Here is a 27,113-nt window from a genome sequence, read left to right on the forward strand (position 1 = left end):
TGCATAGAGCTTCATCCGTGGGTCAGGACACACTGCCTTTCAGGTCTGCCTTTCTAATAGCGCTTAAATTCACTCCTGAAGGCCAACTGTAAACAAGTCAGGCCTTCTGTTTGGTAGTGGCTTATGGTCCCCTTTTCATTAAATGATTTGCCAGGCGACAAGCTGTACCTGTGTGCATATGAAGAGCTGTAGGCACATCCTGTCGTGGTGTTTGGTCACCTCAGAAGCATACTAGCATACTTCTGTTCGTGGGACGGGGGGCACACACTCCTCTAACGTCTTCTCTAGAGAGAGCTCTTGGTTGAAAGGTATCTTTAGACCCAGCTCTCTCCAGTGATACACATGTACTACCTATCTGGTGGAACATGATTGTTCCCACCCTACCAATACTCGGGATTTAGTTGGGAAGTACTGTAAGAAGCCAGTTGTGAGGAAAGGCAACTAAGTGCTCTAGTTTGAGATACGCTTCCAACTGGCTTTCTGAACAACTGCCTGAAAACTGCTGTTGTTTGGAGTGGGGCTATTCAAAGGCAAATGAGGAGAGGAGATGGTGCCATGAGCACGGGGAACTGGAGATGAAGGCTCAATTAAATGACTCTGCAAAGAGGAGAAGCTCTGTCCGGTACAAAATTAAGACTGTATGTGATCATCCTTAGTTAAGACGTGTTTGGGGGACAAAACAAAATTTCATCTTGGAATTGCAAATAGTACATGTATGGTAAATCAGCAGAGATGCTGATCTGAAGGACATCAAACCCACAGTGTGTTAAGACATATTGTGAAAAACCCATCAGAAAAAATCCCTGCAATTATGTATGTAGGAACTACAAATGACTAAATACTATCACTTTGATATATCCACATCTAACTGATGAGCTGGTGACCTCTGGACTTTTCTGATTTGGACTTAGGCCACAAACTTTATAAAAAATGGGGTTTGTTATCAATCAATTTCATGTCCATCTAATTTCCTTACTTCCTCCTTATTATTGTGGGTAGGAAATACTGCAAGAAATAAAGACTCGAAGGTAACTGACAGGTGTTTATTTTACCAAATTCTCACTTCAAACCAGCTTTTTTTCAGCCTCAGGACCATGTTTTGCTAACTTAAAATTAATAAAGCACCTTATTGATAGGAGGTTTGAGATAGACACAAAAAGAAGAATTAAGCTCTTTATTTATCCTGAAAGATGCAGAAACTTCTGAGGCAGACATGTAAAACCTACAAATACAGATCTGTCTTTCTAGGAGCCTGCATGCTGCTGGGCCAGAATATGTGATTTACTTGTCCTTGCAAGAGGTCTGATGAGAAAGTGGGAATGCTCTTTTGGGATTTTAAATCCTATGAAAGAATACTTGAAATTTGTCATACTGCGCCTGTTGTTAAGTGAAACAGGGCTGCCTGCTGAAATCTGTGCCGCTTGGTTCGCATGTTACCTTTTCAGTATGGTTTTTCCACATTCAGAAGAACATTTGCTGGACAGACGTCCAGTGGGACAGTTCCAGCAGCTCCTCGGGACTGTCACCACCAGCTGCAAGCGCTTCTGTCCTCAGTCTGTGTTCAACAGCAAGGCCAGCAGTAGGCTGGATCCGGCACTGCCCGCCTACACGCCACCATCCTGACCTAGACGAGCTCTCTCTGGGATGAAAGAACAGCCCGTTCTCCAGCTCCGTTGGCCCATCTCCGAGACTGACAGCCAGGCACAGTTTGGATGGCTTAGCTTCTCATGTAGATGGTTCTTAACAGGGAGCTGGACCATGGCAATACAAGCCATTTAACATAATAGCAATTCTTAGGCCTGTTTGCCAGAGTGAGTTGTGTAAAGTTTGTAAGCTGTCGATTAATATTTTTTGTCTTAAAATACTTGTTTAAGACGGACCCTTGTGTCTTTAACAGGCATAAATGCCACACTGCTAGAAGTCAGCCATCTGGACTTTGTAATCTGGCAGGTAAACAGGGGCACCAGGCTCTTTGACATCTCTCAGATTATTGCTGATCATATGAACATCAACATTTCCAAAGGTGTCTCTTTGCTTCGTCACATTTCAAAGACACCATTAATTTTGTTTTCACATGTTTAAATATTTATTTTGACCTTTTACCTCCTGGTCTAACCTCCTGGCTTGTTGGACCGGCCAAATCAAAATACACTGATGTGTCCTGAGCGGCCTTGCTGCTTGTATAAACGCGCTGCGTAAACAGCTCTTGCAGAACAAAAGAAGGAGTCCTCCACTGCACCGCAGCAAGTCTCTTTGTCCGTCTCAGATTCTCCACACAGGTAGAGGCTGTGCTGAGATACGCCAGCTGGTTCTCCGACCTTCACACCCCGCGTTCTTGCTCACGTTCAGGGTTGTTCCCCCCCTTCCCACGCCACGAGTAACGCTGAAGTAAGACCAACACCGTGTTGTTCTCTGTTTGATGCGCAGGTGCCGCTGCTGGAGTACCGACTCTGCTCCTGGTCCTGGTGGTGCCTACCCTGGGTGTCCTCGCCTGCTCGGGATTCTGAATGTAGCTGGATTTACCTTGTCCTCTGCCTACCACAAAGGACTCCCTTTGAAGACGAGGACCGCGACTCTTTTTGATTCCCGTGGCACCATCCTAAGCCAAATAAATCACACTTTAAAATAAATTACCCTACCGATTCCTATGAACTTTAAGAGGACTGAGGCATCCAGGAACTCCTTCATGAAGTAAATCAACTTTTGAAAGGCTAAGAAATATTTTTAACTTGTTCCAATATGCCTTATAAAACACTTATGCTGATCTGTGACAGTTGCATGATTCGGTCCAATGGGGCAAGTTACAGTGTTAAAACCCAATAACATAGGCTGTACAGTGAAAGTAAAATCACCATACGTAGGTGCTTTAACTTGAATAACAAATTGTGAAATATAATAGAGATTGAAATGTTGATTGTATGTGATAAATGTAAGAGTACTACGTCTGTCTGTACTATCCTATATGTTTTGTGTACTGCATATTTTTGAATGGCCCCATCATCATTTATTGGGATTACTGGTTTTTAGAGAGACAGTCAAAGCAAAAACATTTCATTTTTTTAGAGCTGTATTTCTTGAGGCTATTGGATAGAATTTGAAGGACTTGAAATAGAAGTCAGTGACAAGGAATTTTTTATTTTAAATATGTTCAGAACACCCGAGACGTGCATAGCATGCTCAGCTTAAAGGAATTTACCTGTGCTTCACTGACACAAGATTTACCATATTCTTTTCTTGAAACAATTCTGTTGAAAAATTCCGTTATGGTTGTTGTTGCTGATTTTAGGAGTCAAATGTCAGCTTTCAGGGAAGCAGTGTAATGTATTGGTTTTGATTTAGTATTATTACTATTAGTATTATTATTAAGGTAGCAATATAACACTTAGGAGCTTGGAAATGGATTCCATGTTAAGATCAGCCAGGTGGACCATGAAATGGTAGGAAACGTATGTTATTTTTTAAAGTGAAAAGATTTAAAATATAAAAAAAGAAAAAGATATACAATAAATGGCAAAAACAGAGTAGCACAGTAAAAAAAATTATTATATTTACATTTTTATGCTGCAGATGCCAGGTGTTACCTTCCTGTAATGAAGGCGTACATTTGGGAGAATTATATGCTTTTTCAAGAACTTGATATTGTTCTAATGTTCATAGTGTTGTAAATAAGAGTTTTAAAGTTCTGAGACCGTTTCCCTATTTGATAGAGTACTGAATGATCCAACTGTGTGTTAATACATGAAAGTCAGATCCCAACTGTTAGTCGAAGCTAAATGTTTACTATGGCCTTCGCAAAATGGGAACTCTATTAGAGATAGAGAATGTTTTTGTTCTGACTGTGTCTACAGTGCTTCAGTGTTGGGTTTTTGGTTGGTTTGTTTGGGGTTTTTTTAAGTTGTTAAAGAAATGCACATTCCTTTCATTTTCCATGGTGTGCTGGGAATTAGTTTGAGTGTGAATGTTGAAGAAACACAGTGATATTGAATCAGCTGGCTCAAGTAATAGTGCAATGTCTGATGCTTCAAGAATTATAAGCTTTGAATCATATTTTATTAGCACAACCTTGCTAGCTACTTAGAAATAGATTTTATCTTTTTAGAACTGATACTGTAGAGGTCCGTAATAATAATATTTACATGAAGCAAGAATAGGTCAATTAATAATTTACACCCCCTTCTTTTATTTGTATAATTTTGTACTATATATTTACATGTAAAAGTGTAGAGTCTTCATTAAGAAATATCAATAATGCTGTTTTAGTTTAATTTTAACTTTGTTACAAGATGAAAATTTTTTAAATAGGTGAAAGTGATAACTTCCCTATAGAGGAATGTCAAAGTGTCAAACACTACTGAGTTTCATAAATTGTATAATTATTTGAAAGAGAAATGAGCTGTCTTCATACATAAGAAACTAATATGCTGTAAGCCTTCTGTACAAAAAAATTGTGGTTTATTGTGTTTCATTTGGTTTGGTTCTTTTGCAGTATGACTCATTTTTATATAATCCACAACCACAACTAAATCTTTTGCCAAATGCATGATTGCCTTTTACTTTTCTAATACGTGGTGTAAAAAGCAAAACTGTTTAGTTTTTGCATGGAAATGACCTGGGAAGCAAAGCCACTTCTTTTTTTAAATCAGCAGCACAGATGAGGTAGGTTTCACATACTGATCAGCTGGAGATTTTTCTGTTTCACATAATTGTGTAAATTTGACCGGGACCTTCAGTTTCAAATTGTTGTCAAGAAAAACTAACTGATGTATCATCCGCTTTAAAACGCAAGGTTCTTAATTAAAGTTTATATAGATAGACATATTTGTTGTTTCTTTATATTTCAGGAAAATTGATATTACTATTATTTGATACTGATGAATATTGAACTGTTTTTTTAGTTACTTTTTATCTTTTTTTTTTCCAAATGAGTAGAGCAGGACCGTGCTTTGTCCTTTTTATGAATGAAAAGTAAATTACAATTAAATAAATGTATTAATGTTACTCAAAATATAACAACTGTCTTTTGAATTGGAGCTTTCTGATTTCATAACAGTGTTGTGGTCATCTGTGATAGTAAAAGTGTGGATGGAATGAGGTCCTGTGTATCCCTGCCCTGCCTTCTTGTGAATTTTGCTGGAGTTAAAGAGCTTTTGTGGGGTAAGGGTGGCTGTTTTGCTTTGATTATAGGTGATAGAAAGAGATTTTCCTAACATCAATGACAGAGAGCCTCCTGAGAGCTTTTCAGCATTTTTGGAAGCAAGAGTTAACCAAGCAGAGTATTTTTTCAGGTAATATTTTCTGCTCCAGTAGATATTTGTTGTGGTTTGACCCCAGCTGCAATTAAGCCCCACGCAGCCGCTCGCTTACTCCCCCCCCCCACCCCCGGCAGCGTGGGGGAGAGAATCAGAAGGGTAAAAGTGAGAAAACTCGTGGGCTGAGACAAAGACAGTTTTATAGGTAAAGCAAAAGCCACACACGCAAGCAAAGCAAAGCAAGGAATCCATTCCCACTCCCCGTGGGCAGGCAGGAGTTCAGGCATCCCCAGGGCAGCAGGGCTCCATCACGCCCAACGGGGACTGGGGAAGACAAACGCCATCGCTCCCAACGTCCCCCCTTCCTTCTCCTTCCCCCAGCTCTATATGGGGAGCACGACGTCCTACGGGCTGGGATCTCCCTTGGGTCAGTCGGGGTCGGCTGTCCCGGCTGTGTCCCCCCCAACCCCTTGTGCCCCCCCAGGCTCCTCGCTGGTGGGGTGGGGGGAGAAGCAGAAAAGCCCTTGGCTCTGGGTGAGCACTGCTCAGCGGTGACGGAAACATCCCGGGGTTATTGACACTGTTTCCAGCACAAATCCAAACCACAGCCCCATACCAGCTGCTATGAAGAAAATGAACTGTACCCCAGCCAAAACCAGCACAATGTATTATGAAGAAAGATGGCTGAAATGGCAAAACTTCATACTGATTAAATGCTTTGTGTGATCACAATAGTTTCAAGAGGTGACATCAAGTATAACTGACTGAGATATTGCTTCCTTGGAGGGGTCACATTCAGGCCCCAAAATGCGGCACGTAAGAAGTTGGTGAAGCTGACGGTCATGTTGCAGAACTTGGTTGCGTTCATCTTCAGGGATGCCAAATGAGAAGAGTCAATGAGAGAGTGTTCCTCATGCCCTGCACCTAAAAGACTGCCTAGTCAGCCGGAGCAGGGCTCAGACCTGGGGAGGAGAAGATTATCACTACTTTGATAAGGTACGTTTTGTATTTTTATCTTGGTCTCTAAGAGAAATAAGGGTTTGAGTCTCTGTCTGCCAGTTCTCTGCTAATGATTTCGAACCTCTTGGGCGATGGCAGACAAATTCAGCAGCTATTGTGCTGAAGAAAAGCATAGTCTGAGTAGAAGGTAGAGATTTAAATTAGGAATTTGCATCGAAGGCGGCTGCAGCGTGGTCACTCGTCTTACCTGTTCTGTTTGGCCTGCCGGATGCCTGGACAGCATGGGACGAGTGTCGGCTGGGGGGAGGCCTGAGTGCGGTGGTATTGCAGGAGATGGAAGCTGAGATCATTGCAGTGGCGGAGCGAGGAGGGGAAGAATGGGGCATAGAACATAAACCTGTAGGAGAAAAGGTTTCTTATTTCCACTCTTCAAAAAACAACTTGTTTTTGTTTGTGAGACTTGTTTCCAGACTTCAGAGCCTCTAGCTACAGAAGATGACAAAAAATATCTGGCTGAAGGCCAGATCTTCCAGTCTTGATCTGCCTCAGCATTGCATTAAGCTACACTTCCTATTGGAATTAAAATTAAAATAACAGACATCAGGTAATACCCAAATACATTCCAGTATTGGAATCTTGAAACAGTTCCAAATGCTATTGTGTAGAGATTTTCTTTATTTAAACATATCACAGAAAAGTGTATTCTTTCAGGTTACGACAGTACGATATGGGCTAAGGAAATTCCTTTGGCAGCAGTGTAAGTCTCTGTAGCTTCTAGCACTTGTGTATGCTCCAGCCTTGTGAGAGGCTGAAAGAGTTAATGTCTCAAATATTGTGGCTGGGCAAGTTCTGCATAACAACGGACCACAGGTGAGAAGCCGACCAGCAGAGATCGGCACAGGACAGCAGCAAGAGGACTGGGAAGGCATCGTGCCAGAGGATGCACAGTTCCATGTTCTGAGACGCTGAGCAGGGCAGCTCACCATGCATGGGCAAAGATCAAACAATGGTCATGTCTGCAGGGAGGGGGAAGTTATTGTCCAAATGACCCCCAAGCCCACCGACCCATTTCCCAAAGGTTCTGAAAGCACAAACCGTGCAAGTGCCCGCCCAAAGGAGGGGCAAGGAGATGATAAAAGGACACAAACCGAAGCCCCGCACCCGCACGCCCTCCGGAACTGGACCTCTAGGCTGGCTGGACCAACGCTGGACCCAGGACTGGTGAAATCTTTCTCTTTTCTCTCTCTCTCTCTTTCTCTTTTTTCCACAACACCTACACCTCATCCCTTTAGACACAAAACCGCTGACCCATTCTGGGACTAGGAGTGGATCCAGCGACCCCTGGGCTCTTCTGTGAGGAGGAGTCTAGAAAGCAAGGGGGTCTGCTCTGAACCTCCTGACCCAACGGGAGGGATCTCCTTCTTCCCTGGATTGATGTATATGCTTACCACGGGTTACACGGTTTACTGAGGTAGTTCTGTGCCAATTCCTGTTGAGAGAAACCATGCCACCTACTGTTACACCTTCCAAGTTCAGGCTGCTTCTGCCATAAATAGAACGTTCAACTGATCGTTTGGTGTCATTTCACCTTAATTTGGCCCGAGGGAATTCTGACCTTGCCACAATCCCTCCCTGGTCTGTCCAGCCCGGGCTGTGACAATGTCATCCAGCGGAATCTTTTCACAGTGTTAGAACATGGGCACTGCGCAGGAACCACCTGCCTTTTGCACAGAGCAGCAGGGTCTTGCAGAGGAAGATTGCTCCTCTCCATTTCTTCCAGAGATGATCCATTTTTCTTCAACTTTTCTACCACTAGTTCTTTTTGCTTTGCCATTTGAACATTATTCTAATTTCCAAAAGCAGGAGAAAGGACAGAAAGCACAAAAGTCCACATGAATAGGAAGTAAGAAGTGATGTTTGCATCTCAAACAGAAGTCGCACTGTCTTTTATTTTCTTGACAGGCTAAGATGTTTTTCTTTTACCTGGATGCCAGTTAACCAAGTGTGCTTTAAAGGATGTCATGAAAAGACACATGAAAAGTGTTTCTTTCACCTTAGTTGATCTTGACTCTGGTCTATTCCCTTGATTAATATAGATGACACTAGAAATTATGCCAATTTTTGTTCCCCCAAACACTGAGAAAATTCATGATTTAGTTCGCAACCCCCAGTGAACGCTGATGAGTGGATTTTACTGGTCTATATTTAGAGTCTAACAGTCTCTTTAAAGCCTGATGCCTTTGGTCTTTAGTGTGTTATCACAGCCATCTGCTGTGACAAAAAGGTCTACCCATCTGCTTCACGAAAAGGTATGAAATCGTTTCTTTCTCCCCCAAAAAGCAGGCAGTATGCATGATGCAATATCAGCTGGTGGTAAAAAGGCAAATCGAAACAGAGAATACAAAGATATTGAAGAGGCATCGTCCCCTCTAGATGGCTGTCACGGTGCAGCTACTTACCCATGTCAAATCCATCCTTCAGGGTTGTTTGACACCTGCTGACAGCAGCACATAGCGAACTGGTTCCATGGCATTGAGGTAGCCCAGCGCCAGCCCTCCCGTCCTCCGCTGGCTGCTCAGCTCCAGGCAAATTCAGATCCTCGCCGGTGGTCCAAGTGGGCACGCAGCTCCAGGTTGGCACATGCCGCAGTCAGCAGGGACGGATGGCACCAAGGGGATGTTAACCTGGCTGCAGGTTGGTGTTTAAGCCTTCGTGAAATACCGGTTTGGCATGGCCCCAGGGCAGTGGAGGGCACTCAGGCAAGCAGGGCGGTCATCCTCCAAGCACCAAGCCTCTGGCTACCCATAGGGACGGTGCCCTGCCCTCAGAAACGATGCATCCAGCACAAGACGCTGAATTCTCCTCGCACCCCAACGGGAGAAGAGAAGCAAGTATTTTCCCAGATTAAGGCCCACGGAGCAGGCAGCGCTCCCCTCGCCGGTGAGCCCTGAAGCGAGCAGGCTTTGGGAGCACGCAGTGTCAGCGGCTCAGAACCCCGTGCCAGTAGCTGGATTAGCTGCGCGGTGATGTTCGTTCCTGATTCTCACAGGGAGAAAGATATAAAAGCGCAAAGTTCCCAGAGGCGCTCAACTCAAGGGATTTATCCTGTCCAGACAGCTCCCCATAAGCAGCCGCTCCGCAGCGCCTGCAGCACGGTAGCACTCATGGGACGCAGCGGCTGGTTTGTACTGGTGGAGCCAAACGGTGTTCCCATGCTGCTGAAACCTCGTATGACCAGGGCTGTGGTATACAAAGCACCCATTAGGCACCGTCCCCGGCCGGCACTTCTCCCCGGGTTGGTTTTCAGGTGGCGCAGCCCCAAGCCATGCCAGGGCCCCGTGCAACCAGTTGGCAGCAGAGGTGTCTGTGTCCCGGGGCTGGCACTGCCAGCTGCACAGGGGTTTTTAGTTTTCCATTCAAAATCTTCAGGATTTTACTGATTTTACTGTAGGTTCTGCAAAAGCTCAGTTCCTACTACTAACTTACCTGTATCTGCAATTCGAAGTGGGACGGGGATGCGCACAGGGCTTTAGGGCAAGGCTGCGTGTCAGGAGGCTTTTGCTGATCCTCCTCTTACACCTTGTTAACTGCTATTATTTGTCTTGTGAGTCCATGTTTAGCCAATAATATTCATGAAATCGTGTATCATTTTCTCTGCCCAGGAGGTTTTTAGCTATAAATGTCAAGACGTATGCATCAGTCAGATCTCCTCTATGACAGCGCTCTGAAGCAGTTAATTATCCATCTCAATTTAACTGTATTCTGGCAGAATACTCTAATGCATAGCAGACTCCCTATGGATCAACCTGCAGCTCGAAGAGCTGTCGAAAATCAGCCAGTTCTCCACGAAGCTCCGCTCACTGTGCCTGCCCCGTCAGAGCACCACAGTACCACCGCAGGCCTCCAAAACAGATGCCGAGGCCAAGATGATGCCTCTCCTGGCATCAAATCTCAAGACCCTTCAGCCAGCTGCAGTCCCTGATTTGATCTCCAGTAAAAAGTATGCGACAGAATGATACAAAGGGGTCTGTAGGGAGTGGGTGTATTTATATACGTAAGCCTTCTACAAGTAAGTTAAAACATGTGCTGGGATTGTAACAGAATCTGACAAAAAATAATACCTTAATGGGAAAAAAAAAAAAACAACAGAGATGAGCTCTGCAGCTTTTGTGGCAGCTTTTATATAGACAGTTTAAACTTTGTGCTCCCAGACCCAAGAAAGAGCACGCATGATGACTCCACCGGGTTCTGCTTAGTGGAGTTTTCTATCACTAAACTACAGCATTGACTTTTCTGTGGTGTTGTGGATGTGATGATTTAGACAGCAGTACAGAAGAAAAGAGGGGAAAACAATTCTGTTTAAACAAGGGAGGAATCAATAATTCAAACTCTCAAGACGGAGCCAAACATGCTAATACAAATGACCTAGAAAAATAGCATAAATTTTCAGTTATTAACTGTGTGTTGGTATACAGCACAATAACCCACTCCTTTGGGGTTTATTGATTCCAGGATGTAGGAAAACAGGATTTTTTATATAGAAACAGCATAATCACTGACTTGGTCTTTTTTTAATCAGTACTGAGCAAGCTAGAAGCCTTCACTCTGTCAGGAACACAGGGTTACAAAGGGCATGAACTTAGCTAACATGGTTTATTTCCCTACCTCGCTTCTTCCAGAAAATCCTTGCCGTGATGTGATAACCTGGTGGCTTCTGGCCAATACTCTCCCTGCGCTCAGCCCTCCAGCAAACATAAACTAAAATGGGTATTTCCATGACCAAAAATGCTTAGCCTCTCTTTCTTTTTCTTTCTTTGCTTGTCTTTCTCTCTTTCTTTCTTTCTCTTTCTCTCTTTCTTTCTCTCTCTTTTTCTTTCTCTCTTCCCCTCTTCCTTTTCTCAAAAGAAAAAACAAATAGGAACTTGAACATTGGTAACACAAAGCCATCAGCAAAGAACATCATCAACCTCTGAAGCAAAACAAAGTCCCTTTTGCAAGCAGTCAGTTGACCACACAGTTCTGATACAAGAAAGAGGTAAACCCAGCATGACTTTTACTTCTGTCATGGCCTGCATAGGCTTCTTCCAAAAGCTCTGAATCAGATTTGGAGGATGAAGGATATATTCCAGTGATTTTAAGAGACTTGGCATCAGTCATGGATATCTTAAAGGATTTGAAGCCATGTGCTCTGAAAGTTAAGCAAAAACGTATGTGTCGTGCATTACCTGGTGAATTGATAGATTGTGAGATGCCAGCATTTATTCCCACATACAGCATAGCAGAACGGGGGGGAAATACATAAATTGGGCTTTACGCTGAAGGACAAGGTATTTTCATCGATGAAGGATTTACTCACTGTAGCCAACTTTACTCCACCCCAGCTCAGGTACCTCCATTACCAACACCATGTGTAGGAAGCCAGCCAGGCAGTCTTCAATGAGCCGTTCAGCCCTGAAACAGCCCAATCGCCCTCACCTCTGTTCATCACAAACAGATCTCGCCTAGGAGAGCTGAGCTTGTTGCTGAAGCTGGGTTGGATCCACCTGGATGGCTGGTTACCTCCTATAATTATAAAGAGAAGCAGAGGGAGGCTAGCTGCCCCAAGGAAGGCAGCCAACATATGGTTTTTTGCAGCAAGATCTCGAAATGCTGGAAAACTTAGATTAATCATCAATGAAATACTTGAACCTTATTATACCACAAGTAAAATCCTGTGGGATGTCTGCTCAAGAGAAATTGAATTTGTACCACCCTAGCACAGACAAAACTCAGAGCAACTGAAGTGAAGGAGCTAGTACTGTGAAATATGCCACTGGAGAAATAACAATCAGAGAAGTAAGAAAGAAGATTATTTCTAATGATATCATTAAAATCAAAGTGTTGTTGACAGTATTAGCTTCTCAGGAATTAATGAACTAGAACCTACTGTGAGAATAATTGCATGTAAACTCCAATAATATTGATGTTATGCCAGAAGCTGTGATGTCTATCGAGAATTAATTTACAAAATCAAAACTCAAAGGAAGTCAACTCCATTTATGACCTTTAAAAATGCAAGTAAACACAGGATGCAAAAAAAATCACAAGAAAGCACATTTGTAAAACTACAATGTAAAACCTTGCATCTAGAAGATCCTTTTCTAAAATCACAAATATATGATCAGTATTTGAAGCATTTCTTTCTAGACTTCTACATTCCTGGTCTACTAACTGGTGTTAGTAGACTGGCTGGTGTTCTCTGCTGATTTCTTGGGATAAATATGCAAAAAATAACTTACATCCTTTTGCAGCTCTTCATCCCATGAGTAGATTCTCCATGAACACATCGACAGAGGGGAGCTAGAATGACCAGGGCAGCCCCTGCCCAACAGTGCTGCAGCAGGGCTTGTCTCCAGCTCCCCACAGCCCTGCCCTGCCCGGACACGGGCCCTGCTGAGCCGGGCCCACCTGCAGGTCCACGTCCCATCCCACCCCATCCCATCCCCATCCTGTCCCCATCCCCAGGGAGGTATCTGATGCCCGGGGCTGGGGCTGGCCCCAGTGTCCCCAGTGCCCCCAGCTCCCTGCATGCCACCTGGGTTGCCAGCCTCGCCACGCTCTGCCTTTGCCAGTGATATCTCCTATAGTAGTGCCAGAAACTATTCAAGGTATTCAAGCAGCTAATGTGGCGAAGAGGCTGAATTTGGCAGATTTGCCATAGAGAGCCTTAAAAATCCGTGTGGTTCTGAAATTAAGTAAAATTTACGTTGGGTAGTAGCGTTACTGTGCCTCACGTATAACAGTGATACAGCATGGTGGATTGAGAGTGGATCTGTGAAAATAAGATCTGTCTGACTGACTGGTAATTGGGCTTTTTTTTTTAATATCATTTATGGTTTTAACTGAGCAGGAGGCTTTGAAAGAACAACGGGTGGGAAAGAAGATCATGTCTCCAGATAGCCATCTCTCCACAAATTTTGCAGACCCATTCAGCAAACATGCTAGATCTATTATTTCCTTTGAAGGTTTCACCTCTTTTCTTGAGCCAATCTCTACTGGGAAGGATCAAAGGAGAAAATGTAGAGTGAGCCGCTCCCACGCCGGAATGGACTTTTCTTTGCAGAGGACCATAGCTGATGGGGAAGGGATCCAGGGCTCTCCCGGGGATGTCAGGCCAAGAGGAGCACGGTACCCCTGTCCCAGGGCTTGGGGCGAGAGCAGGCAATCAGGATTGCCGTGCTAAGCCCCAACAAATGTGCAGCAGCTCTTGTGATTACGGACAAGGAAGAAAGACCTCCAGCACATTATGTCTGCAAACTTCATGTCCACTGTGTCCTTTTACCACTGGGGAAGCTAGGAACAGCATGAGAAAGCAGTAAGAAGTACTTCTGAAAGCTTTTATTCCCTTCTGCATCAAAACTTGTAAAGAGCGATATGAGCTGCAAAAATTCAGTGGAGAGCGAAGAATACATGCTAGAATAAGTGGATGCAGTGAGAGAGCATGCCTGATCTTCATGGACTCACTGGTGAGCGGCAACAATGGAAGAGGTCACGGAGCAGAGGACTTTAAATGAGCAAACCCAAATTATTCATAGGTCTTGGATACAGTTTGTAAGCATTAGGAGAAATGAATGAATAAAAGCTGTCACTAGAGGTACCAGCAGCCCTCAGAGGATACCTCTTCCTCAAACAGGGCTGCGAGGTTTGGGTCTGAGCTCTTCCACAAAGAGCTGTGTAAAGGGGTTAAACAGTAGCTATATCAAATATGCAATCACTCAGCTTCTCTGTGGTATAACTGCAAGCAAAATCTGGATAATGCACATGTACGCTTGATTAAGGGCACGTGAAAAAGCATTATGTGGATTTGTGAAGATACCCATTAAAGTATCCATCTGTTTGGGTTTTTTACTTCCTTTGGCTCATAACAGGAAGCCTCCATTAATTTCCCTTATAAAGTGTGTACTCAACAAGAAATTAAAAGTAATTCACATTAAAAAAGAAGAAAACAAGTAATATATGTAGAATGAAGATGTTTGGAAAAAAATCCTTCAATTACGGATGCTAATGTTTCTGTCCATTAGGCATGAAAAATTAATTTTCTTGAACGGATGTATTAAAATTACCTCTCATTACAAGCTGATGACTGCCAGATGTTAATAAACTGTTCCTAAATGCTTATCATTATGTATAATAATGAGTAAGCTCACAAAGTGTTTCGTGCTTATGTGCCTGTAAGCCACAGCATGGAGAGCAATGGCTATATACTCTTTTTAAATGATAATGTGTGATGTAAAAACCAGTTGCTTTCTACCAGACAATAAGAAGAAAAAAAAAAAACACTTCAGTCCAGAGTAGCTGGGAGCCTTTCCACTGCATTTTGTGGTCAGTGTTCCACCTACAGGTAGATTCATTTCTTGGCTAGGGCTACATCCACTACTTAGTCAGTGCCCATATGCTAGATCAACTGTCAAAACGATCAACCATAGTAATGATTTGGCTGAAGGGGAAAGGAGTTAAACTGCAGATTTTTGTATTCTTTTCATCATATTATCCATTAAAACCCTCCCCAGAAGGACAACACAAAACCTGATCCTGCCTGGAGGCATTTGTGGCAGGTGCTGACTGTAATGACTGATAACAGTGCAGACTCAGGCTGGGATGATTGCTTCTGGAGGATGCCTACAGCAAAGGTATAGAAGAATTTCTTCCTCTCTAAAATGTTTCTTTTCTAAACGCTGTGCTGTTTTTATGTATCTCCTGCCTTACTTTGTTCCTTACAGTAATGTTCCAGTCTGTGCGCTCCAAGCACTTGCTGGGTAAAGCTGCAAAAGAGTTCCTAAATTTTCATTCTTGCAGCACTGCACTCCTCAACAACATGGAGAGATAGGAGATACCCTGAACTAACTTCCCTCCGGTAATGTGTGTTAGGGGAGTTCATTTGTCAAATCCCGGTCTATTTAACATTGCACTGAACTCGGTACAGCCGCCTTTCATTCCAGCTTGATTAAATCTAGCCAAGAGCCAAGGGAGTTGTGATCCCAGCTGAAATCTCGCAGAGCCTGACCTGCAGGGCTGGGGGAAGCCTTTGCCCTCCCAGGCAGAGCCGAGATTTGCTGCGTAATTCTTCTGTGCCTCCCTGGCTACGGTTTTGTAGGGAGACAAGACTGAAGCGTCGAGTTGCTATTGCTAGTGGGAGAGAACAGGGATGGTTTGGCGTCAGTTTGTACAGGTAGGGACAGGCACAGCTTTCCTGGGAAAGGTCTGCATTCCCCCTGCTGGGAATTTTTCCTCGCGGGCAGCAGCAGCAAGCAGGCTTACTCCATGGGGCTGTGCCAGCAAAAGAGCCCAAAAGAGCTCTGTATATTCAGCAGGAGGAGAGGAGAAATAAGCACTAGGGCCCGCTTTCTCCTCGCTGAAGCTGCTCCCCCCACAACACATGCACCAGAGACAGCTCTGCGCGTCCACAAGGACACTGACCTCAGGGAACAACCCTCACCAGCTCAAAATCTCCCTATCTTGGTAGCTCAGTGCCTTTCAGTTGTGCTTAGAGATCTTTGCTTTTCTCATGTATGATTAATGAGATTTAGCAGCTACACATTGTTATGGAAAGCATTAAAGCACGTACGGAAAATCTAATTTTCTATACCACTTTGATTGGTTTGCAATGTCTTAAATCAGCTAACAGAATAAGTGACTTTTTAGCTGGAAGAATTTCTTAAACCACTGAATTTGTTTCAACACTGTATTTTCTGTTTACTCCTATCCTGCCATGTAAAATTTCTCTCCTTATTCTTTCTTTGGATGAAGTACAACTGGCTTAGCTTAGCACATATGCTAAAGACCTGAACAACTTGACTGACTTGTTTAAATCCAGTCCTCAAAGTCTAAAACTCCCAACAGTCCAAAAACATCGCTTTTCCTCCAGAGAAATAAGGGAAAGTAACAGCACAGTGTGGACTTGGCTCCCTACGGCTACCTCCCCTTTGCACAGCCTGCTGGGGTTTACTCAGTGCTGGTCAGGTCCCTCTGGGAAGACTGGTGGGGGGCTCTGAGCAACAGCTCTGGCCACCAAATGCCAAGCTGCCCCCCCACCATGCAATAACTGGGGATGGGGGGGGAAATAAATGCCTTTTCCTATCACCCAGTTGGTAAACGTCCCCCAGATCTGTCACAAGGGCAAGTATGTTTTGTTTGGGTTTTTTTTCCCCTTTAATTGCTCTGGGGAGTTTCCGATCACAGCTCTACCTCCCTGAGGGACTCAGCAGGGCACTGACCGGACCGTTGCTGGTGTCCTCAGGACTTCGGTGGTGATGAACATCAGCTTTTCCCCCTCGGAAAGTCAGCAGCACCAGGAGAAAGGGAAAGGGAGGGCAATGGGCGCTCGCAGCAAAAAAGAGGCAGCGAGGGAAGAGACGCAGCCCTCGGGCACTGCCGGGCTGCCGTGGGGAGGCTGGCACGGCCCCGAACGTGGCTGCTCCCCTCCCGTGGGGCACAGAGGGTGCGTTGCCCTGGCCCAGGCTGAGAAAAGTGTCACCTTCCCTGCACGGTCCTTCCCCTCCCGCCGTCCTTTCTCTAATTTCCCCCATCCTGTAACTCCCTGCTCCCTAACTGAACGTGCAGGATTGAATTAGTGGTCCAGACAAGTGACGGATGGGAAAAAAAACCTTCCCAGCTGAGAAGGGAGCTGCCGGGAGCCAAAGTCTTTGTGAAAAGGCAGTGCTTTCCCCAGCCAAAAACGCTTGCTTCTCTCCAGCCAGGCAGGCACGTCTGCACCTCCACTCGGGGTCCCCTGAGCTGAAATCCAGCTTTCCCAGCTGTGACACGGTGGGGACCCAGGAGTTTGAACTTGAATAAGGCCTCGGAGCAGCTCGTTAGCTTGTGGGATGACGTCAGCAGCCCCTGTTTATGACTACTGACAGAAATTAGGCACCTACTCTTACTGAAGTAACAGCTGAGCAGTGTTTTTTTGAAGATATCAGTGGCGCCTAACTGGTGGGATCAGGCACCTACATACCTTTGAGGTACTCGGCCAAGGAGATTAAGTGACTTGCCCACGGTCACACAGGAAATCTATGGCAGAGCCAAGAACTGAAACCAACTTTCAAATGACTTAACCACAAGATTATCATTCTTCATGTATTAAATTATTAATTCTGATGCTTGTCAGGAAGCCTGAGGCACAGGATGGGTGCTTATTAATTGGTGCCAGACACATAAACATGCACATTGATTTATGTATTCATATATTTAAAACTGGATGAAAGAACTATCTGGTATCTCATTTTGGATCTTACTTTAGTCGCTCTCCTCCTGGTTTACATAGAGTTGAGGATGCGCTGGAAAACAACCAGTTTTCTCCCATATATGGAACATTTGCTTATGGGTCTATACATGCAGTAGGATTCATTAGAAGTTGGGAAGGTTGGTTTCACCGTGTATCATCCCAGTCCATCTTTCAGATTTAGACACTGTTGTCACACATTCCTGGCCAGGGCTTGTTTCTCCATTAAGCCAATGTGGCAACAGTATATTTTCGCTGGTCTGGGTTTAGTTCAATCGCTTCTAATACCTGCGGTTCTTTTGTTATTCTTTGCTCCCTTGAGAAACGAAAAAAGAAAATATCCAGGGAAGATGGAGGGCGGTGACACTGCCAAGGTTGAGGCACTGAACTGGGATGCCTATGTCAGGAAATGAGTCTCCCTCGCCTCCTTTCAGAGCCAGTAGACGAGGGTAACTTCTCTGGGGGTGACTCAGAGAGGAGCCTCGGTTATAGGCTCTGACTTGCCCGCTGGGGGAGACGCTCTGTCTGCACTGACTATCAAGGGAGGCCGGAGAGGCAAGGCTGGCAAACGCAGGCGTTTAGGCATTTAAATGTATGTGCTTTGAATATGTTCCTCACACCCTGCACACCTCCTGCTTAAGCCTGATGATGTACAGTGGTGAGGACCATGGAAATACTGCATTTTTATTAGATGTTGTACTCTGGGCTGATAGGTCACTAGAGGGGGGACGAACCAGCAAGATTAAACACATCTGTAATGACGCTAATGTGAATAACCACAGGTACCTTCCAGTTCTGGTGTCAAGAAAAGGGGGACAGTTAAGGCCTTTTCGGCATCTAAGAACCTGAGGCCTCCCGATCAACTCCCAGCAAGCAGCTGAATACCAGCCATAGCCTGGGCAGGGGAAGGTGGTGGTAGTGGGGCCATTGCTGAGTCAGAAAGTTTTAGGGAAAGCAAACTCCAGGAGTGGTGGGACCAGAGCTGAATGTACAGCTTAGACTGCAGGACTGTAAACCTCCGCCCGCAGCATTTCACCACGTTACATACACCCCATCTGCTCCATAGCCGTACCTAACCACACGGAGAACATCCTACCAGCCCCCAGGAGCTGTATGTGGTCTCTAGGTAACATCAGTCACTGATCTTAAAATATCCTGGGGCAAAATATTTTGGGGTTAAGTTTTATTTTCATCAGACTGTAATAATCAGATAATTAGGGTTTGTAAGCCAGGTTGGTGACTTTTAACTTATATAACCTGGTAACCAGCTATATATCTGGGTATTTTGATCAGTGTTTTACAACAGTATGGGAGCACTTCACCATGTGTAGTGTATTTCACCCTGCAACAGTTCAGTAATGTAAGGAATTAGTATTATTGCTGCTCATAGATAAGGGCCTGAAAGACTTAAATGCAACTGAATAAAAGCACGCAAGTTTATTGCTAAAAGGTAGAGATCGTTCATTGTTCTCCCCACCCAGAAGGATAAACGATGAAAAAGTACCTCCTATATATACATAGCATATAGTATCTCTTCCTTCTGCAGCTTGTGAACAAAATGCAACCGGCTCGTGGTTCAGCATTTGGATTATTTGAATAACACTATGTGCTTTTGCATGGCAAACACAAGCGTGATATGCAGAAGGGGTGAGTAATGGGTAGACACAGTGACAAGGAACATCAAATAGTAACTGAGGAAAATGCATTTAATCAGCTTTCCCATTCAAAGCCAGTGTAATCTTGCTTTTTCCGTGTCTGTCTCTCTTGCTGAAGTTTGTATTATATACAGTCACAATCAAACAATAATGCTGTTGGTCTCAGGGGAATTTACTGGGTGCTTGGCCCTTCTGAAACTTAGGCTACTTACACAGCATCCTAGCTTTTGGTTTCTTATAGACGTATCTTCATCTAGCAGTTCTGTGATACTAGTGGGTATTTTCAGATGACAAATCTGCATATAGATACCCAATCTGAATTTTGAGTATCTGTACAGACACATTTGGGTGCTAGCTAGCCAGGTGTCTTTTTAAAAATCTTTTTTTCCTCAGCGAGTTTTCCCCATTTCTCAAGCAGAGGAGGTCCTGCACCTAGGTGGTATGCCCAGACGAGCTGATATTGGCAGTGTGCAATCTGCAGGGCCTCGTGCGCCGAGGCAGCGTCTCTGCAACCGTCACTTTTGGAAAAGTTTCTAAAAGTGAGCTCTTTGGAAAGGTGGGGAGGGAAAGGGCTTGGATTAGGGAACTTTTTTGGTAGGTGAGAAGTACAGCTGTTGGAGGAGAACCTGGAGGCTAGTTTTGGGAAAGAGATGTTCATGAGAGACGGGGTGGAGAGAAGCACTAGGTTGTGGTCCTGGTTTAGGGGTCTAGCAGTAATACGGTGGGACAGGAGGAAGCTGAGGTAGTGGAGAAGTGGGAAATGGCCATCGGGGAAGAGCATGGGCAAAGTTGTCCTTTTGGAGAAATTTTGACGTTGTTCAGGACCTTGAATGTCTAAATACACCTTGTCTCAATCTGATAATGAGATAATTGTATTGTGGGAGATCCCCATCTTTTACCAATTCATCCAATTCATCAATCTATTCATCCTCAACCAGCGTGGCCCTTGAAGATCCTGTGGTTCGAGCTACATGGGCTCAGCATAGCCATGTTATTTTAGCTAGGGCTATATATGCAGGCACAGACAAACCCGTCTTTCCCACTCCCCCCAGGCTGGCCAGACATAAACGAGGTTGGGGCCGAGAGCTCTCCCCGTGAGCGCACTGCCATGCTAACAGAGCCCTGTAGCACTGGCCTGTGCCTTCATGTTGGGTCAACTTGGAGAGCAGAGCTCACATCAGCCTGCCCTGCTGGGCAGGCACCCCTTTTGTGTCCTGGTGCTGGGGTGGGTCCTGCTGGAAGAGTCATTCCAAGTGCTCAGTGACTACACACTGGTTTCTAAATACCCTTCTCATTTCCCGATCTAGTTGTAAAGGCCTTTGGGTTTTCTGCGTGCGCGTGTGCAGGTTTTTTCCTTCCTTTCTCCATTTCTTGCATTTCCCCTATAAGCGTCAACTTTTTGTGTTTATCCTTTCTTGGCCGCTGCCCAAAATGCTGCCGTCAAAACACATCTGTAGAATAAGTGGTGAGTTTTTTAAAGGAATGTAAACAGCCAATAAACTGTTATGGGTTTTGCCCACAGAATCCATGCAGCTTTGATTGTTGGTACTTGTTTTATTTTATTTAATTTGTTGTTGGAAATGTCTTGGGTTGGTTTGTTTTTGCCAGAGAACTGCTGTGAGCCCCACAGAGCAAGTATGACAATGGGAGAAGCAGTTTTGGGTTACTTCGGGCAAAACTTCAGGGTTGCTGAGAAAGTCCTGAAGGCAGCAAACAGGTCAAGGCAGGCTGACTTCTTCTCTTGGCTTCATTATAGGTGCCTGCAGAAGTGTCACAGCAGATTCAGGCATGTGGATGAACTAAGAAATTTTGTGGTTTCTTCCACATGGATTTCCATAAACTTGGGGCGATCTACTACACCTAGTACACTAGTATTACTGACAGAGAGAACAGGTTGCCTTTGACATCACCTTGCCAAAGGGTGACAGATAAAGAAAAAAAAAAAAATCCTTAAACCCTGCCAGTGATGGCTACTGCAAAAGGGTGATTGCAGGTTGCCAGTGAGAAGAGAAGCAGAAGGTAGGGAGGGAAGCAGAGGGCACTGTAGGGACTTTGGCCACAATCTTCTACTTAATCCAAAGGAGTCATTTGTGCAGCTGCAGCTGCCACAGGTTCATTCAGCTTCCAGAAAAACACCAAGACAAGTGTACGGTCTCCTTCTGTGATTTTTAAGCTGTAAAAGATGCTGTAAGGACTGTACACTGTGACGTGCTAGCACGACCAAACCTTTGCGCTGGCCTTGTGCCATAGGCTGTCCACACTCAATCATATGATTATTGGGTCTGCAACAGTAAATGATGTGGTCACCTGGGCTGGAGAGTCAAGGAGAAGTGGCTGAAGGCTAACCATGTCATTCACAGCGTGCCAGTGGCTTCAGAAAATGCTTCATTAATCATGCTGGTGTGAAGACTGGGCTGGACTTCAACTCTGATGCCATGACTGACAGCACCTTACCAAACCCACGCCGAGCCCCCTCCACATATGCAGAGTAATCCACCCACCAGCTGCGGCCAGGACCCTTCATGTGTTCCCAATGATATATATTTGCTTGGCTAATCGAAAACTATTTTTGCATGAGAATCAAACAAGGAGCCTATCTGTGGGAAACTGCTCTCTTCGGTCTTAATAATGCTGCTTGTAGGGCTTGGATAATTGATGGCTATGGAGAGCAGGGTGGTGGTATGTCTTTTCTCAGAGACACGTGAGGTAGGACTGGGGATATATATGCCCACAGAGAACACTTGATTAGAAAACTATGGTAAGAATCTTGCTCTGCTCTAGCTACAGCCATACCCTTCTAGGAGGAGAGCCAATTTCTTAAATTTCTGTTGACAAGTTGAGGAAATTTAGATGTGTAATTGAGTGCTTTGGGTAGCATGTTGAAATACAAGAGAAGTGGGGGAAAGGCCCCTTCAGAAGCGGCACGAAGGTCAAATTTCTGCCATCCCCTTACTCTGCTATGCGTTTCCTCTTCCTAACCGGATCTGTACGTGTGGAACATTAAAAAAAAGGGAAGCATGTGTGAGGCTCACTGTCACTGCCCTGCTATAGGTCTGTCTTCTCCACCTGACAAGAAATAATGGCGTGTTAGGAATATGTTTGTTTCCAACCAGCTGTTGACATAAAACTTGACTATTATTTTACTTTTGCTGGTGCCTAAGGGCAAGACAGAGATTGCAACACACGAAGCAGACGGCTAAAACAGGCAGTGACTAAAGAAAGAGGCATCTGGCAGGAAAATCCAGACCACCTAAGTAAGGCACTTACTTAGGTTTTCTACTCAAGGGAAGATTTCTGCCTTTAAACATTGATCCAGAAAGCTTTCTGTGTCAAGCAGGGATCAGGACATGGTAGGCATAGGAGTACACCTGAATCTCTGCCACCCTTTGGCCCTGGAGCACCTGCTTCAGGGCTGTGTTCAGCTCCTCCGTCCACGGAACGTGGAGACCTTCAGGTTCGTGACAGGGGTAATGGTCTCCTGTGGGGCCAGAAGTGCCGAGGCTGCTTCCATGCCGGTGGTACCGGCTTCTTCCTCAGACGGCAACTGAGCTGCGGCCTCCGTTAGAAGGAGAGTCTGGATAATCTCTGCCTCCCAAGGGATTACAGTCCCTGCCTCTAAACACCAACCAGTAACATACCCTCAAGAGGAGGCCCGGGGAGGGGACACGTCTCTGTCCTCCTGTCAAACCCCAGCCCGTCCCGACAGAAGCCCAAGAGTCACGGGGCAGGAGAAGAGCCAGCGAAATGGCGACCAGTCCCCCATCCCGAGGGGCAGGCAGCGGGCCTCCTCTTGGAGGAACCTCCTTCCACCCCTGAGGAACGGGCAGGCGCCCAGCTGGCCGTGGACAGGGTTTTTGCAGCTCCTTTCTGCGGGAGCCGTGCGTGAGGGAACTTGGCAGCCAGAGCCCACCTCTCCCGGCCCACGGCTTGAAACGTTAATTACAGAGCGGGACGAGCCGCTCGTCACACGTGGCCGGTGCCAAGCCCATTTCCTACTACACCAGGGAGCTCCCCAAGAGAGACCTGCGCTCTCCTCCGCACCCAGCCAAGCCCAGATTGTTGAGAAATTCTCCGTGCAACCGGGTTGCACCCTGCATAGCTGCCTGATCCCTCCTGGGAAGCGGATTCGCCTGGATTGGGCCTGACAGAGAGGCTAGGCCAGGACGGAGGTGAGTCTGACAGAGAGAGCGGGCCATGAGGGGTGGCTCTGGGTGTGCTGTCCTTTTTGTCCCCAAGGAGGAACAACTGTGCTGTCCTGGGACGACCTCTGGACCGTTTCTGACGTCTGCTTGCCGATGGGCTGTTGGACATTTTTGGGGGGGACACGGGACGTAGCGCATGTGGGATTGTCCCCGGTGCTGTCACAGGCACCGGCAGCCACTGCGCCACGCGCCGCTTCGTTGACAATGATACAATCTGAAAAGACGCGGTTCAGCATTTAGGCTGCAAAGTTTATCAGGACGACGTTTCCCCTGTCCGATGTTTTGAGTTTCCGTCTCAAATTGATGGCGCTCTCAACTGGTTGGTGTGCATGCCTAGTGTCCTAAGCGGGAAGGAAGAGAAAGCTTAAAAAAAGAGGTATAATTAAATATATCAGTGCAATGTATTTAGTGCTCTGCGTTATTTACTAGTGAAAGATGACGGTCTGCATGGAAAGATGTCAGACAGAGCACAGGACCTGTAAAGAGGTTAAAAAAATGAAATGTAGTGGATGTGATTCTGAGTTTGAACAGTAGCAGCAATCTAAACCCAGCCCCCCTCCTGGGGTCCAACTCACCTGGAAATAGAAATACTCTGAAATAATCACTAGTTTATTTAATCTGCATCTCAGTAGCGTGTTCAGCTTCAGATTTAGCTCTGACACCTTTTGAACTTGGGAGTCACTATTTTTCTCCTTAAACCCTTCAGTCAGAGTCCAACCAAAAATTATACCAAGTCCTGTACAGACTAAGGCACATGAGTTTTTATATTCACTTCAGGAATACCATTGTCTTACTCTTGATTACTTGCCCTGGTAGGGTTGGGCCCACAGGCATTACAGCAATGTAGTTTATTCAGGTAAATGGAGTCCTTCAGACATATTTATGAGGACCATCCATCTTGAAAGAATTTTAAAGTATTTTCAGCACTCAGTTGAGTTTCCAGTTGGTCGTACGAAAAAATGTGATATCCCCTAATTTTTTCTAAGCCATTCCTCATTTTCATTCTTGTGGTTTCAGGATCTGTGTATAATATGACACTTGTTACTGTGATTTATAGCTTTAGGTGAACAATATGCTGTATGTGGTGTTAATTGCACTGGATGGAATCCAGAGGCATTAAAATGCTCGTCTTCCCTCCTCTGTGCTAATGAGCTTTGATTTCTAACCTGTCAGCAGGGTTTATTTATTAGAGCATCATGTTTGTGATTCTCCACAGTAGCTCGAGCGTCAACACTGTCATCTAAGCACCCTCCATTCCCTCCTCCCCAACATAGTTTTGACACAAGAGAAAAATTGGTTTGCACTGAGACTTGGCTTAGGCAGTGTCTGAATGCACGTTTTGGGCAGTAAAGGTATAATGGGAGTAAATACAGGAGTTTGGGAATGGCTACTAAAAGAGGAACTGGTCAGCTTTGGGAAAAATACACCTTAAAATGATACCGCTGATTGGAGAATGAGATATTAAGTATTTTTGCTGGAGTGGATGGAATCATTTTGTCTAGGGCTTTGAGCAGGTGGTGAGAAGTCCAGAGCTCCTAATATCTAATAATAGCTCTGAAGGAGTTTCCTTTTTTGGTTTTAGGGTAGTCAATTAATCTCCCTACTTAAGTTTTGCATTTCCCAAACAGGGCTAAAAGCTTCTTACTTCTCTCAGATAAGAATAGGCTAATTGGTTAACATCCACAGAAGAGACATACTAGATAAAACTAAGTACAGTCTTTCATAAGAAATCTGGATTTTCTTCTTAGTTATATATAAAAAAAAAAAAGCTTTGGCTTTTTCTGATCAGTTTGGGCATTACCTCACGCAAGCCTGTCTAGTGTTTGACAGTATTTCTATCAAACCTTTCCATCAAATAGCAAACCAAGGGCATATACTCTGAAAATAAGCTAAAACCTTACATTAATCTGTCAATGTGGTAACACTTCAAAAATGAAATGATAAGCAGACAGGACACCTAGGAAAGAAAATGTAACAAATGTAAATTCTGCTGTGAAGTGTTTCTTATGATATGCACTTGATGTCATCAAATGCAGTATGTTTTGCTGCAGATTTAACTGGAAAAACAGGAATAAAAAACATGAATAATCAAGGCAGCTGCATCAGTGTTACATCTGGTTCCTTATATTGTAGCTGATCTAAAACTTTAGGACTTTTTTTTAATTACCTGATTAATCCAGTTTGTCCTTCCCATTTTTTGAAAGCCTGAATGTTTATGTTTCCTACATGTTTTCATTTTTTTATTTTGTAGTTATAATGTTGTATTGATATAGGGTTTTTATTTAATTCCCATGTTTGTTTTGAATTAAAACCAACCTGTCTGCACTTAATAACATGAACAATTAAATATTCTCAGCAAGATTCTCACTGTGCCAGCTGAGCGTCCTCAGAAGATTTTTTTTTTTTTTTAATTGCTTTATATGTTGCTTTTAATTACATTCCTTTCCCAAGCGATTATATCCTCATATAGGCCCCATTCCTGCAAGCTGTCCTGGCACAGAAGCAGAGAGTTAAAGGCAGAAGAGTGCTGGGAAGGACTGCCAGGGGAAAAAAAGGCCTTTTGGTCAAAACAGAGGGATGCCAGGAAAGCTGTAAGCCTTGCAAAGGCTTCTCTGGTGAAAAAGCCAAAGAAAAAGTCAAATTGTTTTGGAGGGATGAGGAAGCAGTAGGCTGTAGTTATCCTCATGGAGAATACTGGGAGTTGGCAGGAGGACCTCCTGGAGGACCAGAAGGAGGTTTGGAGTACAGGAAGGGTCTTCCTTTGGGGGGACAAAAGTACAGTGTGCCTGGGGCTGGGCCCCCTGAATTCCAATTCTAGCACCACAGGGTTAGAACTTGTCTGCTACCTAAGGAGAGAGGTGCGATGGTGGCGTGGAGTCCCCAGAGGGAAACTTTGCAGGGAGGAGCTGTGATGTCCAGGAAGAGCCAGCGCACGTGGCCGTCTGCAAGGCCATGAACTGGAGAGGAAGAAAAGCTGGTAGGGAAAAGTCCACCTCTGGTCACCCAGTTTTCCTTGGGAAAAAAGAAAACTACCGAAGGAATACATTTCCCATCAACAAAGTTAAAATGCCCGTTACACTTACATTGGGAAAGGGCATTTGCACCAATTTTGAAGAACTGCAGGAGTAAATTGTGCAGAGACCAAGTCCTGTTCCGTGCCAGGACTAAAAGTGTTATGAACCTTTGTAGGACTTTTCAGGTTACAAGAGTTTGGAGCGAGACGCAACCGTAGCTATAGCTGACAACTGCCAATACAGGTCCATTACCAATTAACACAGATGATGAACTTCTGTTATCCCACTGACTGGAGCCAAGAAACCAAACATGCATGGCTTTAAAACTATAGATTTTAGCATTAGGACTATCCCAATTTACTGACCATGTACATACATGAGCCAAACCACTTCAGCATACCTTTTCTGCACTAGTCTTCATTTCTCCAGCTCAGACTGAAGATTGAAATACCTTTGGTGATAAAACTGTGCATCCTGATATTTGAAAATGTCTTAATTTTAGCTACGCAATCTTGTTGTACCTTCTAAAATGGAAATGGTTCTATTGCCTTTATTTGGTGTATAGGCAGCTTGCAGGTCTAAGCGTGATGAGATTTAATTTAGAAAAAACAGGGTTCATGTTTTCATATATTTTTTTCCCTAGCAATCAGAACTAGGCAGCAATTTCTGGTGGAGGGTTGTTTCCCTTTTAATGCAAGTTGCATTTCTGACATGATTGTATGATTCCAGGAGGCCAGGCAATGGCAGTTGACTATAAAAATTATGGTGGTTTA

At 44.7% G+C, this 27,113-nt stretch overlaps 1 protein-coding gene across 1 annotated transcript in view; it reads left to right on the top strand.

The window, feature by feature from the left end:
- CNTN1 (contactin 1) overlaps nt 1–5,007 on the top strand; it is a gene marked incomplete at its 5' end in the record, with an annotated part of 79,498 nt that extends 74,491 nt beyond the window's left edge. The window contains 3 exon segments of the mRNA XM_010574053.1: nt 2,428–2,473; nt 2,475–2,641; nt 2,644–5,007. Coding sequence (XP_010572355.1) covers nt 2,428–2,473; nt 2,475–2,641; nt 2,644–2,750 — 320 coding nt within the window.
- Between the last annotated feature and the right edge of the window lie 22,106 nt (nt 5,008–27,113).

Source organism: Haliaeetus leucocephalus, unplaced genomic scaffold, assembly GCF_000737465.1.
Source record: "Haliaeetus leucocephalus isolate CR32 unplaced genomic scaffold, Haliaeetus_leucocephalus-4.0 Scaffold406, whole genome shotgun sequence".
Taxonomy (NCBI): domain Eukaryota; kingdom Metazoa; phylum Chordata; class Aves; order Accipitriformes; family Accipitridae; genus Haliaeetus; species Haliaeetus leucocephalus.